The sequence below is a fragment of the Anastrepha ludens genome, chromosome 5 (genome assembly GCF_028408465.1).
Source record: "Anastrepha ludens isolate Willacy chromosome 5, idAnaLude1.1, whole genome shotgun sequence".
NCBI lineage: Eukaryota > Metazoa > Arthropoda > Insecta > Diptera > Tephritidae > Anastrepha > Anastrepha ludens.
The window spans coordinates 106,079,484-106,094,238 of NC_071501.1; the positions used below are offsets into that span (position 1 = coordinate 106,079,484).

Consider the following 14,755-nt stretch of genomic DNA (forward strand, 5'->3'; position numbering starts at 1 on the left):
AATTGAGTTATCTAATTTCAAACAAGTTGTCGCTTTAGAAGTTTTTTAATAACCTAAAAAATTGTGGTAAATTTACTATCACAATTGTCAGTGCAGAGAGCTTTTGACTGAAGTACGCTCTGATCCGCATAAAAGCCCAAAAAACTCACGCGCTTTGTTTGTCACAACTAGAGAACGACCGAGCATCTATTTTTAGTCCATTCGCTAGAAATTTCAATGATTATCTCCTTTTATTGGGTATTTGGCCGAGCACCTCCTCCTATTTATGTCGTGCGTCCTGATGCTCCACAAATGGAGGTATCTACAGTTTCAAGGCAACTCCGAACGGCTAAAAAATTTTTATTAGAAGCTTTTTCATGGCAGAAATACAGTCGGATGTTTCCTATTGCCTGCCGAGGCCCGGCCGCTTTAGAAAAAACTTTTTCTATCATTTGATGGGTACTCAGCCACTGCGACCACCTTCAATTATTTCATAGGTGGTTGTGAAATTGGATGCGAAATTTAAAACCGCACTTTAAGTGTTGTAGGAAATTCACTGAAATATTTGATTACAATTTCTTTATAATTAATGGGCTGACAATTTAAGCCTTACACTTGTGTTTAACTTAGTATCCGACCCCTAATCAAAATAGAATAAGCAGTAACTTACTCTTTCAAAAGAGTAAAACATGCCCGCGGAACTTTGATTCCATTTGTTCACAATAGGCAATTGAATGAGTTGAAGAGTTACAGAAATGAATTTTGTGAGAGCGCAACAGTTTAAGAGCGTAGGGTAATATGGGTAGAATGAAGGGGAATAAATGTTAAGTAGAGCGAAGAACGGCAGTGCTCTGTTACGAGGAAGCGTATAAGAAGCGGCGCAACAGAGGTCCTTTTTTACCTTGGAAAATGGAAATTAAAGTTTTGAGAATACTCCTTGAGTGCAAACTAACGTTTTTTCTCATGTGGATTGCGTTACTTGCAAAGTCTACTCAATGTTTGGGTTTATAAAGATCCGCTGACCCAAAGGCTGTTATAATTTTTTTCGTTTTTGTTTTTGTTTTTGTTTTGTTTTTTATTGAAAGAATGATAGTTGAGAAATGCAAACATGAAAAAACTCCTCATAAAAATATCTGCCGTTCGGAGTCGGCTTGAAACTTTAGGTCCCTCCATTTGTGGAACAACATCAAGGCGCACACCACAAATACGAGGAGAAGCTCGGCCAAACACCCAAAAAGGGTGTACGCGCCAATTATATATATATATATATATAAATCATTTGTGGTTGTGCTTAACAAGCTGAAGTATTCCCTTCATCAACTCTTCACAATTGTCAATTAACTATTTTGTTCGACACATTTACGAAAATAATTTTTGGATGCACTGACGGATATGTAACTCTACTTCTTCTATGCACTCAGTGCTTTCTATAAAAATATTTCCATGGAATTTTTCTCTCACTTAGGCCTACGAGGGGTGTGCAAAAAGTATCGCGAATTTTGTGTATTTTCAAAAATTATTTATTTATTCATTTATACTCGTATCTATTTTGTTCCCTTCAAAGTAATCCCCATGAGATATTATGCACTTGTGCCTACGTTTTTTTCCAATCTTCGAAGCACTTCAAAAAATCATTTTTTTTTTAACTTGTTCAGCTCCTCCTTCTATGCCGCCTTTGTCTCGTCAATCGTAGTGTAGCGTCGTCCTTTCATGGTCACGAGCCAATTTTTGTTCTTCCACAAATCCGGGCGTTTCTGGCGGATTGCTTAGCGAAAATTGCGCAGGTAATATTCCTTATTGACCGTTTTACCCTGTGGCAAGAACTCATGATCCACAACGCCTCTGCAATCGTAGAAAACGGTAAGCAAAACTTTTACATTCGACCAAACTTGCCGCGCTTTTTTCGGTCTTGTTTCGTGCGGCAGCTTCCATTGAGATGGTTGAGCTTTGGTTTCCATGTCATAACCATAAACTCACGATTCGTCACCAGTTATGACCATCTGGAGCAAATTTGGGTCGTCGCGGACAGACTCCAACATCTCATTAGCAATGTTCATGCGATGTTGCTTTTGGTCGTAATTGAGCAGTTTTGGTACGAATTTTGCGGCGACCCGTCTCATGCCCAAATCATTGAAAAAAATTGAACGAGCAATCGATATGTCTAGGTCATCAGCAACTTCTCTAACGGTGATTCAACGATTGGCCAATACCATTTTCTTCACTCGGGCGTCCGGCACGCTTTTCGTCGTTCACATCTTCTCGACCTTCTGAGAACATTTTGTACCACCGATAAACGTTGCTTTGGTCCAAAGTAACTTCTCCGTATGACGCAGTCAACATTCGGAATGCATCCGCGCACTTAATTTCCTTTTTCACACAAAATTTGATACAGGTTCTTTGATCAATCTTTTTTAATTGGTAAAAATCGAAGACGAGCCGAAACACGTGCAAGCAAAGCAGCTGTCAACAATTAATTGAACATTCAAAATGGCCGAACTCGTCGGCATGAGTGAGAGGCATGAGTACCAACATATCGCCACAAAAACTCGAAATTCGAATATACGTGACTTCCGAAAATTCAAAATTCGTGATACTTTTTGAGCACACCTCGTGTAGCATCAATTACTTTTTCTAAATGGAAAAACAACTAAGTTTATCCATTGGGGTATACCTTACTTTACCTCGAATGTTTTTATCTAAATAATTTAAACTTCTTCTACCTCCTATCTTAAGGGGTTATACGCAGTTATGAAGCAAATAAAAGACGGGTTGTCAAGGATTTATCCTGAAGAAACTTCAGAATATTTTAATTTGAAAATTGTTGGCGGTTATAAAAGCATCCTTCAAGAACGTAACAAATTTTTTTATTTATGAAAATGTTGATTATAGAGCGCGCTGCAGGCGATTTCTGGAACCTCCTTTAAAAAAAGACGATTTACGGTGTACATCGTAACTCAGGATTGGATTACCTGAAATCAAAAAACCAAACAAATTTTGTTAATATATTAGATTATCTAGTAATTAATCGTTCACCTAATCAAAATAGTGAATTTTTACAAAATGGCAGCTTTTAAAAGAAATGATTTCGATTTTTACGTTAAAATTTGGCCGTAAATTGATTATAAAATGGAAAATAAGTATCAGATTTACAAAAGGAACAATTAATTACTAGAAAATGTATCTTTAAAGATTGAGTTAAAACGGTTGACCGATCAAACAAGCCGTTTTCGAGATATCGTGTACACGGACTTGAAAAATGCCGTTTTGAAAAAAACACGTTTAAAGTTTCAATACCTACCTTAAAACGTGCCGAGGCATCTCTACATATTTAGGTATAACTCCGAAAGTATTGCTTAGATCTACTTCAAATTTCGTGTGTATACTTTTGAATATATGTACATTACAAAAATGCAATAAAAAAATCGATTTTTTTGAAAGTCATAACTGCGTATAACCCCTTAATAAACAAAAAGGTAAAATGTTCATTTATTTTCCTATTCAAGGTAACTTTTAACGTAGCTTTTGCATAATGAATATCACATCGCCGAAATCTTCCTTTGCCAAAATGGGAATACACACCACAAAGCATAAACAAGTCAAAGTGATTGTGCTGGGACAGAACGGAGTTGGAAAATCAGGTAAGCACAAATGTAGTCCGAATTATATGTACTCAGGAGGTGAAATTTAAAAAAAATATCCCGTTCCTGAAAATATTTTCAAAGCACTAGTTGCATTCTGGATGAATCGCCACGTTAACTAACCATCTGATCTTTCTCCTTCTAACTGGAATTATTTGCAAGTAATCTCTTATGTTCTCACTTTCCGCCCTCTCTAAAACAGCTATGGTTGTGCGATTTATAACACGTCGCTTCATTGGCGAATACGACCCCACCCTGGAACAGGTGTATACACATAACACCACATTTGACAATGAACTCATACAGTTTGATATATTGGACGCCGCTGACGACCCGGATGTAAGTAAAAATGTAAAAAAAATTTAAATTTTCTTTTTATCGCTCTTTAACTACGAACAAAAATCTTCCAGGATAAGGATCCCGAACGCTTGGAGTTTAACATACGTTGGGCGGACGCATTCATACTGATGTACTCAGTTACGGATAAATGTAGTTTTGATGAGTGCAATCGGCTGAAGTTTTTGATCAACTATATTAAACGACGCCGTAAACTGGGCTCAAGTAGTAAGGTGGGTGGCTAGGGTGAGATTATAAAGGGTGGTTAAGTTTCAAGGGCCGGTGTTGATTTTGAATAAAATACAAAGTTTTTAGGAAATTATTGCCATTTCCCTTTATTATGATAATATTGGTATAGTTCAAGTACGTATAAAATAATATATCGGCCAAATAACTGCCGCGGCCTCGGCGGCACACCTCCATCCGATGGTCCAAATTTTCGATGACTTTGAGGCATAATTGAGATTCTATGCCGTTAATGTGACGAATTATCTCATCCTTTAACTCTTGAATTGTTACTGGCTTATCAACGTATACCTTTTCTTTCAAATAACCCCAAAGAAAGAAGTCCAACGGTGTCAAATCACTTGATCTTGGCGGCCAATTGACATCACCGCGACGTGAGATTATTTGGCCATCAAATTTTTCGCGCAAAAGAGCCATTTTTTCGTTAGCTGTGTGACAAGTGGCACCGTTCTGTTGAAACCACATATCGTCCACATCCATAACTTCCAATTCGGGCCATAAAAAGTTCGTTATCATCTCACGATAGCGAACACTATTCACAGTATCTGCCTGACCGGCCTCATTTTGGAAAAAATACGGCCCAATGATGCCGCCGGCCCATAAAGCGCACCAAACAGTCACTCTTTGTGGGTGCATTGGTTTTTCGGCAATCACTCTTGGTTTATCATTCGCCCAAATGCGGCAATTCTGCTAATTGACGAATCCACTGAGGTGAAAATGTGCCTCATCACTGAAGATGATTTTCTTCACGAAGTGCGCGATATGCATTTTGATTTGAACGCCCGTTTTCATAATAAGTCTGAATAACTTTAACGCGTTGCTCGATTGTGTATCTCTCACTGGTTCAAATTAAGTTCGTCTGAAATTGAAATATATCAAATGAAATGCAGAAAAAGCTTGACGTTTAGGTGTGGTTCACATTCAACATCGGCCCTTGAAATTCAACCACCCTTTAGATTAGATAGCATGCGCACATACACAAACTCAGAAACTCAGGTAGCTTAATTTAAGCATTGGTCTCTCTCTACAGGATTCTCTCTCCCATGTGCCAGTAATCTTAGTGGGCAACAAAACCGATCAAACGGAGGATCGAATGGTAAGTCTTGAGGAAGGTCAACGCCGATTTCGTGAACTATCATGTGCCTGCTTTCATGAGATCTCTGTGAGAGAGAGTATAGAACAAGTGAGTGTATTAAATTTATATAAATTTTCGTACTGAGAAGCCGAGTAATCTTATATAAAACTTATTTGCAGGTTCAATCAGTGTTTCGCGATGTATTTCGCTTTTGGCGCGTCTTCAGCAAGTTTCCCAAACTGAAACGTTCCACCAGTGATGTACAAAACACATCCACATCAATACAAAGCCCCGACTCAAGTTGCTCTTTCTATGACTCGGCGGCGCTTACCAACGGAACACGCAGATCCTTCTTCATAATTGGTAAATTTTAATAAGGAAGAAACTCCAAATAAAATCCCCCCCTGCAGCTATAGTAAATCTCTGATTACTAACATAATTTCTAAACTTTGTAGGCAATGCCTGCCTTAAGGAGAATGATCATGCCGGATCCACTGACGAACTCGGCTCGGACAGCTTACACAGCTCTCGCATCGACATCAATACACCATTCCGGAGTAGAGCCTCTACCGATGGTACATTATTGTCGCGTCCGCGTCGCTGGCGTTACCCGCCCCCTGGTTGCTTGATGACACACACCAATCGGGTTGAGCGTCGCATGAGCATTTCGACACGCGGCAGCAATGGCAGCTGTTGACCATTGGTACTTAACGTTGAGGAGAACTCAACTCAAGATGGTGGATGAGCGGAGTGTATTCGAGCGGCTTTTTATAAAACTGCAACAAACTTTCATTACTTAGTTGATTTGAGAGTTGCTAAGCTTTGCTTGATGTACAAATAAATTATTGAATATTTTTCATTGGAAGAAAAGTTCAAACGCTAAATGGGTGCGTTGCACGCTTATTGATAGACACACACACACACATAAGCATAGTATTTATATATTCATGAGGGCAATTATTTATAATTGCAGCTATTTATTACCATTACACTAAGATATAATACGAGTGCATATGTTTTTTACATGTATTTTTCTATGTATTGATTGTATGTATTGGCTAAGTATTTGGAGTACTGAAGGTTTCATATTGTATGTATCAATGTGCATAAATAAATGTAAGCAAAAATATTATAGATTGCGCTAATTTACCAAAATCTTATTTCAAGATGAGCTCTGCGTTTTATTGTGAATCGTGATATGAAACAAAATAATAGGAAAGAAAGACAATTTCAGAATCAGGGCAGTCCGGTAAAGTCAAGTCCATATTAATTTATCGGAAAAGTCACCTTTTCTCCTAGATTCGCAAAAGACGCAGACGTATTACAAGATGTCTACTACAAAGAAACGTAAAGGTCTAGCTCCATCTGGTAGCACCAAGGACCAATAGGTCTATGTGGAGGCTTTCAGCCAGCCAGGTCAACCTAACCTGACCTATCTGAAAAGGTGCATTATAAAATAAATTTGATTCGTGTGCAAGCGGACATATTAAATATTTAAAAATTTCGCATACCAAAAGAGAGAGAGAGTAATATTGGGTTTACTCTGACAAGTAGTCACCTATGCCGTTGAAACCCGAGCGGATACAATTGCAGAACAACAAGCAATGAGATGGAGCATATGAAAGCACCCCGCACGATACTAATCACCTTTTCACATGCCCCATCAAGCCCACTCATCGAACACCCCTCCCCTCTGGGCCCAACCTGTCGAAACAGAAAGTTTCCGGGATCTACCGTTAGTTGAGCTAGACGAAGACGACCGGTAATCTACATTGCACTGACAGGGTTTAGTACTCTGCTACAACAACAACAACAAGGTTGAGATGGCAACATTGCCATCAATCACAGGACAAAGACGCAGAGATCTTATGCAAAGCGAAGAAATTAGCGGGGTATGCGATTCATAAAGCACTGTTAGGTGGAGCCGAAGACGAAAAAGGAAATGGAAAAACCATGTACTACACATGCCCGACAATAGATTGGCTAAATCAGTAATAACGGGAAAGCCGATGATTACGAGGCTACCAGTATGCCCTCTCAAACGCTCGAGTGAGTGTTGGACATGCAGTTGGACATCGATAATTGAAAATTTTTACATACAATATAATCCAAACAAATTGTATCGCTTGTACAAAAATTGTTGAAGAACAGGATTTAATCCTAAAGTATAATAAAGAAGAAGAAGAAGACTCTGAAAAGCTTCAACTGGATAACCAGTCCTTTGAGGACTTCACACAAATTTTTACCAGAAAACTTCGGGACAACACATGGCAGAAATCCTCCAATACCTACTGCGTTTTATGAATTTAATGATATTCGAGTGAATTCTAGGTTTTCTTGATATTTCATTGTAAAGAATGCGTACACTTCTGGTAGGTGCTTGGACGAGTTCCTCCTCCTGTTTATGGTGTGCGTCTTGATGTTGTTCCACCAATGGACGAGCCTATAGTTTTAAGCTAACTCCGAACGGCAAATGATTTTTATGAGGAGCTTTTTCATGGCATTTTTCCGCCATTTTTCCGCTATTAGAAAATACTTTTTTCAACATTTTGTTGTTTCATGCACGGAGATTCGAACCTACGCGCTCCCGTATGTTGGTCGCGCACCAACATTTAAAAATTTATTGTAGTTTATTTCAGATTTCACTATTTTTATTTAAAATACGTTCCTTAAAAATTATATATGAAAAATTACGTGATTTATATGTCCACCATGAGCACGTCTACCGGCAGTCATCATCATCATCTTTTGGCGCTACAGCTCTTTGTGAGCTTCGACCTGCTGCACGAGGGGCCTCCATACATCTCGATCGCTTGCGACTTTTTTCTAATTCCTTACCTCAAGTTCATTGATGTCCTCCTTGAATTCGTCGGCCCATCTTGTTCTCGGTCTTCCTCTTGCTCTATTGTTGAACGCTCTGGCTTCTACAATTTTCTTCGGCGCCTTCGTATCGTCCATTCTTGTTATATGACCCAGCCGTTTTAACAGGTGCGCTTTGGTCTAGCTCATCGTTCCACCTTATACACCACTAAAAGCTGTCATCCGTAACAATTTCAAGGACTCGCTCACATATGGCGCATTTATATTAGCTTTGCAATCTCGATCCGAATGTTACGTTTCAGACTTGGGAGTTGTTGTGGGCTTTTTATTATCACATAGACTTTCATTTTCGAAAAACCCCTCAAAGAGTAGTCGAGTAGAGTTTGGTCGCATGATTTGGGTGACCAGTTTATGTCACCATTACGTGAAATTAATCGACCGGGAAACTTAGATCGCAATAATGCGTTGTTTTCCCGGATTATGTGACTTGTGGTTCCATCTTATTGAAAATAAAGGTCGTCTGTGTCTGTTTCTTCAAGCTCGGGTCACAAAAAAATGTTCAATAAGTTGTCCAATAGCGATGTCCATTGAAATCAACAGCTCTTTCATTTTCATCTTCGAAGAAAAAGGGGGCAAATGGTTCCATCAGTCCAAAAACTCACATCTAGGCGTCACTTTTGAAAGACTCCCGACTTTCGAATGTCGTTATCGCAGTCCAACCACCCCCTCTTGCAAACGAATTGCAGTAGGTTAAACTCCTACCTATCTAGAATCGTCCCCAAGGCACATACATACTCATATATGTCTGACAGTAGCTGTTCCTTCCGAAGTTTCCCTCTGGATAGCTGGTCCATTGCAAATGTATGTAAAATAATCTAATCTGGTAAAGCGAATGACTAGAGGCCTTAGGGTTGAAATGATTTTAACCTATTCTCAAACTTTAAATGGATAAGAACCTCACCTTTCTTGATATTAGATATAGGTTGAGGTCATGATATAATATGTGCAGTGGGCCACTTTTGGTAAGCAGAACTGGTGCTCTGGGATAAACCAAATGTAATATTACGGGGCTTAAATATGTCATATACGTCTGACATGTGAAAGTCCACCGCACGATACTAACCACCTATTCACATGCACTCTCTGACCCACTCACCTAACGCCCCTCTCACTCTGGGCCCAACCTGTTGAAACAGTATGTTTCGTGGGCCTACCCTTAGATGGACTAGGCGTTGGCTATCGGCAACCACACCCCTCTGGCAGGGGCTGGTAAACTGCTAAAAAAACCCTTTATAAAGCTGGCTTTCCCTTCTCCGTTCATATTCCGTGTGTTGGCAATTGGTTCAGCATAAAGGAATCATGCATGCCCAAGATTTTAATATTGAACCTTTGGAATTCCATTGTTAATTGTTCCAGTTTACCTATATCGTATAGGGTGTGTACCTTCCAATATCCAATTCGGTCATCAACGTGGGTTCTGAATTATTTTCTTCTTCTCTACTTTGTTCTTGGGTTTCTGTAATCAGTTTTCATCGATAAGTTGGTGGATTAGCCCAGGTTTTCTAATCCAATGTTAGCGCTGCTACCTTTAATTGCACGCTGAAATTTCCAGATATATGGGCATACCCTAGTAACACATTTATAACGCGAGCTGCTTGTTGCAAGACGGACGCCTGCTGTAGCCGCCACTAACCTGTGGTCAGAGGCTACTAAAACAAAAAATAAATGATGGGCGCGTACATTTCTGTTACATAGGTGTTTGGCCCAACTCACAAATAGAACGACCAACAGTTTTAAGCCGACTCCGAACGGCAGATATTTTTTTATGACAAACTTTTTCATGGCAGAAATACACTCGAAAGTTTGCTATTGCCTGCGAAAGGACGACGATATTAGAAAAAACTTTTGATGGTCATGACGTCAGAAGCTACTAGGCGAATTGTTTTCTGCTTCGATACTCACCGTCGATCTGACCGGCTTGGGAAGCCCTACTAGTAACTACGCTACCGCCGGCATCGCTCTCAGCATCATTGCACTTAAGGCGCTCTTTGCACAGGAGGCTTAACTCCTCATCGCGGCAAGATAACAATCCCTCGAGGAGTTTCATGAACTCACCCTAAATAGGGAAACAAAGAAGCAAAGTAGTGCATACATCTATGTTCCTAAGAATATCTACAGCTACGAGAAACTATTGGTTTATGCTAAGTCAATGCCATTTATTGCAGTGCACAAGAAGCTGTTGGACAAAAATACATTTTCGCGCACAAAAGTCCAGGGCAAGTAATAAATAAGAAAAAATATATGCAAATATGCCATAAGACACCAAGATTTGCGTCATTCGTCTGTTATAAATCGACAGTTTTCAACAACAGCAGTAGCATCGAGGTACAGTTAATACTCCTCATCGATTTTCAGCAGATACTCCTCGGCACGCAAAGCCAATTCGCGTATATTGCGCAGGCAACCGGCAGCAGCCAGTTGTGTTTCTTTGTTAGTGGAACCGACACACTCCAGCAAGAAGGGCACCACGCCACTCTGAAAATGAAGGAAAGTAATCAAATAATAAAAACACCACGCATAAACACACATACACACATCTTAAACCGAGTCCTGTAAATCACTCACTCACCTGGTGCATAATGATGCAATTTTGCGGATCCGTAGACAAATTCTCCAGCGCCATGGCGGTAGTGCGATGTACAGCTGGATTGTTGCTGGTCAAATAGCTAACGATCGGTGTGACAGTGCGCAAGAGTCCCAGCTCCTGTGTATTATTTCCAAATGTAGCACAGCTTGCTATGGCAGCGGCCAAGTTTTCACGCAGCATATCCTCGTTGGTATTGACTACGCCGAAAAGAATTTTTACGACCTATTGGTTTTGTTACTTATTTTTCAAATATTCATACGCACCCAAGTCAGCCAACTTGTAGATCACTTTGAGATCCGTTAAAATCGCCAAATTAGTAGTATCCCTCGCAATTGTTGCTATAGCGGCACAAACTGCCGACAACACCTGCGTATCGTGGGACTTAAGCAAGTCCACAACCAGTTCCATAGCGCCCACCAAGCTTCTCACCAACTCTCCAGACTCACGCGCATTACGCACACACGGACAGATGGCATAAGCGGCGTATGCCTGTACTTGTGTATCTGTGTTCTTCAATAACGACCACGTCAGACGCACTGCATCCAAATCCTCTAGTATACGCATACTATCAAGATCCTCAGCACATTCCTTCAGCGCCTTAGCCAAATTAACCAAAAGCGGTGGATGCGAGGAATTTAGTAGTGAAACCAACGCTGGCAAACCACCAGCTGCACGCAAAACTTCGCGATTATTTTGGAAGCGCACACATTCCGCAATGGCGCCAACCACATTCGTAATCACATCGTCTGAATCATCGTTCAGCAGTGGTATAAGATGATTAATGAGACGTAATGAGTCGAGTTTCTTGACATTTGCATCCGAGACGGCGCACATCCAAATGGCGCCTGCAGCGCCAATCATCAACTTTTTGTTATCACGCACATTTTTGTCTTTGATTATGGCGACAAGTGGTTCCAAACCGCCAGCGGAACGTACTAAATCACGTGTGGTCTGATCGAAGGCGCATTTGTAAATAGCGGTGCTGCCTTCGGTCTTCAAATCCAAACTATCCGATTGCAGATGCGTAACAATATCCGCGATCATGCCCTCGGTGGTGATGGCCAGTTGAAATTTGGGCTAGGTTAGAAAGTGATCCAAAGGAGATTTTAAAAGCAACGTGGTACTTAAATAGTGAATTAAGATGGTAGAGTAAAAGATTCTTTAAGATCCATACATACGAAAGATGGCGTTCACGAGCGGTTAGATAGGTTTCTTTTAGCAACCAAATACTTCACTTGGACTGTGGTTGCATACGGAACTCGTGACTACCATAGTTTGACTAAATCAAGAAAATGCATATCTAGGAGAGTACGCGCTTTCTGAAATCACTTAAAACCATGCAAACTTATCCCTACATATCCTCAAACTATCCCCATCTTTTCTGGCTTCATATAATCCCCAAAGAAACCGTGCCTAAACTGTTCAAGTACTCGAAGAAATGATTCCCAAAAATCTGCGGTTCTTTTTTCAAAGGTCGGGACATTCGCAAATGATTCCTCCTCCATACAGGTTTCACAGAAAATGTTTTGGCATCGATAATATGGCCGAATTCGATCGCCGTGGGCTTATAGTCACGGCCTCTATACTCTACCCCGACACCGTCTGCCTTTGTGCGCCATTCACAGCCTTTTAGACAACCTAAACCTTCTTCTTCTTAAATTACGCGATAACCGCTTAAGGTATTTCAACCGAGTTTAACAAAGGGCACCAGTTTTTTCTTTCTCATGCTCACCGGCGCCATTTGGACATACCTAATAAAGCCAAGTCCTCCTTCACCTGATCTTTCCCACGCAGACGACACCTTTCTCTTCTTCTACTACCTTCAGCTGGTACCGCATCAAATACTTTCAGAGCAGGAGCGTTTATATCTATTCGGACGACATGGCCAAGCCAACGAAGCCGCAGGATCTTTATTCATTGCGCTAAATCTATATGGTGGTAAAGCTCATACGACTCATTGTTCCATCGCCTACGATACTCGCGTAAAGCTTACGACCCTCTTAATTGCAGAGCTTTTCAAGTATATATATAAGTCTGCGTGAGATCTCCTGAGTAGCACAGTGAGCCAACGAGTGGTAAAAGCCGATTATTTAACCAAGCCTAACCTAACTTAAGAAACATCCAAGCACTCAATTATTGTAGTAATATCCATACTTTCAGATTTTCTCTTATTAACTATGCAGTCCTGCTCCTGAACCGCTGATTTTGTATATTTTTACCTAAAATTAATATGCGGCAGAATTTGTAATTTCTTTGTTTTTACCTGTGATGCGCATTCCTGTATGGTACCCATAATAGGTATAACCACATCCGTATGACAGGACTTGAGCAAGCGAGCCATTAATGGCACAATGCCACTTTTACGCATCAGCTCCTTATTGTGGCGAGAGAGAGAGAGCGACCAGAGTGCACGTGCCCCCGCGCGTGCCATATACAAACATTCCAGATCGCTTGCGTTTAGCTCCTCAAGCGGAGTTTTCAGTATACTTGAAACAAACATAAATTGTAATGAATGCAACTGTATGAGCGATTAAACTCTGCACAGCACTTACCGCAAATTCACATCTAACATATCGACCAACTTGGGTATGCCATTACAGGAGCGCACATATTTTCTAGCCAAACGTACCTTGCTCACATTAGCCAACGTTTCCGCAGCCATTGTCTTGAGATCGCGCGAGAGTGCGCTCAAAATATCCACAATCAATGGTACGCCACCTAAATCCACGATTGTCTTACGTATATCAATATTTAGCGAGATCTCGGAGAGTACATAAAGCGCTCCCAAGCAACAGTGGGACTCAGTACATTCAAGTATGTTGACTAACACCTCCAAACCGCCAATATCATGTACGGCCATTTGATTGATTTGTGTGCGCAAATCATAGTCCCGGAGGCAGCAGAGTGAGACAATGGTAGCCGTTTGATTGCCCGCTTTAATGTACTTAATCAACTTCTGTATATTATAATAGTCAGCGGGTATTTCAGCAGCGCGCGCAATGTCCTTCCAACGTTCCTCCTCTTCCGTCGATGATTCGACCTCTGTCGAGTCGGAGTCTTGGGCGGCAATAGCTTTATTGCTGCTATAGAAATGTTCCGGACAGCTGCCACACGTATCATGCACACGTCGGCGTGCTTCTTTTTTCTTCTTTTGCCGTTCCTCTTCCTTCAGTTTTTGCTGTCGCTGTTGTTCCTCCAACTCCGATTTATGTTGCCCTTCCAGCTGTTGTTGCTGGCTTAGCAGATTTTGTGTATGAACCTCTCTAAAATGTTTTTCCTTTTCCGGTGGGATTTCCACCATTTTATCCTGTAGTGACTGGACGTTCACAAGTTCTTCATCCTCATCTGCATTGGCCATGTCGATATTGGTTTTATGAAGAAACGATTAAGCAAAAACCAATGTAACGTAAGAAATATATAAAATATGAATTTTCAATGCTTGTTGGGTTGTCAAAGCGGTTGTTATTTATTTTATTTCGATCGGAGCGAATTTATGTTGCTATGGAAACAGTGTGGGATATGAATAGCGGGCGGGTGAGTAGGAAACCGTGTTGCCAGTATATCAGCACGCCGCAGGTAGCCAACAGTAAAAGAAGACGTTTGCATGAAATTGAAATCATCACACCAGTCCCTGTCCCTAATTATTAAACCATTTACTAAAACAGCCATCACAGTCTTCACAGTAGCAAGGCCCTAAGAGTCTTGACTGGAGAAAGGTGAGTCATCGAATAATAAGACTGCCCGTGATTGGCGCGTATCCCAGGTGGTTTTAATATTAATAAAAAAGATGTTTAAAGTATTTATTGATCAATAATTATTATATTTTATTATTATATTAATATATTTTCCTTCATTATTTACAATGCCTTCCTTAAAAAGTTGCCTAAACGTTGGGCAACTTTTTAATTCCCTGCTCGAAGAATTTTTTGTCCTTGGAGCCAAAATACGCTTCGATATCCCTTTTTATAGATTCTTTTGAGGAGTAGTTCTTGTTACTCATATGAGGTTAAAGTC

At 40.5% G+C, this 14,755-nt stretch overlaps 2 protein-coding genes across 6 annotated transcripts in view; one reads left to right on the forward strand and one right to left on the reverse strand.

The window, feature by feature from the left end:
• Positions 1 to 6,403, forward strand: part of LOC128865353 (ras-related and estrogen-regulated growth inhibitor-like protein) — a 70,713-nt gene extending 64,310 nt beyond the window's left edge. For 4 of the 5 annotated variants that reach the window (XM_054105597.1, XM_054105600.1, XM_054105598.1 and 1 more), the window contains exons 2-7: positions 3,483 to 3,617; positions 3,820 to 3,968; positions 4,028 to 4,186; positions 5,230 to 5,382; positions 5,454 to 5,637; positions 5,730 to 6,403. In XM_054105597.1, coding sequence (XP_053961572.1) covers positions 3,509 to 3,617; positions 3,820 to 3,968; positions 4,028 to 4,186; positions 5,230 to 5,382; positions 5,454 to 5,637; positions 5,730 to 5,971 — 996 coding nt within the window. In that variant the 5' untranslated portion in view covers positions 3,483 to 3,508 and the 3' untranslated portion in view covers positions 5,972 to 6,403. The remainder of the gene's footprint in view (positions 1 to 3,482; positions 3,618 to 3,819; positions 3,969 to 4,027; positions 4,187 to 5,229; positions 5,383 to 5,453; positions 5,638 to 5,729) is intronic. The other variant, XM_054105601.1, reaches the window with a different exon arrangement.
• Positions 6,404 to 10,299: 3,896 nt separating this feature from the next.
• Positions 10,300 to 14,177, reverse strand: LOC128863300 (armadillo repeat-containing protein gudu). The gene is made up of 5 exons (XM_054102407.1): positions 13,294 to 14,177; positions 13,005 to 13,227; positions 11,005 to 11,818; positions 10,724 to 10,938; positions 10,300 to 10,629 (listed from the first exon to the last, which is right to left on the reverse strand). The coding sequence occupies exons 1-5, from the start codon at positions 14,097 to 14,099 to the stop codon at positions 10,486 to 10,488; spliced, it is 2,202 nt and encodes a 733-aa protein (XP_053958382.1). The 5' UTR covers positions 14,100 to 14,177; the 3' UTR covers positions 10,300 to 10,485.
• Positions 14,178 to 14,755: the final 578 nt, after the last annotated feature.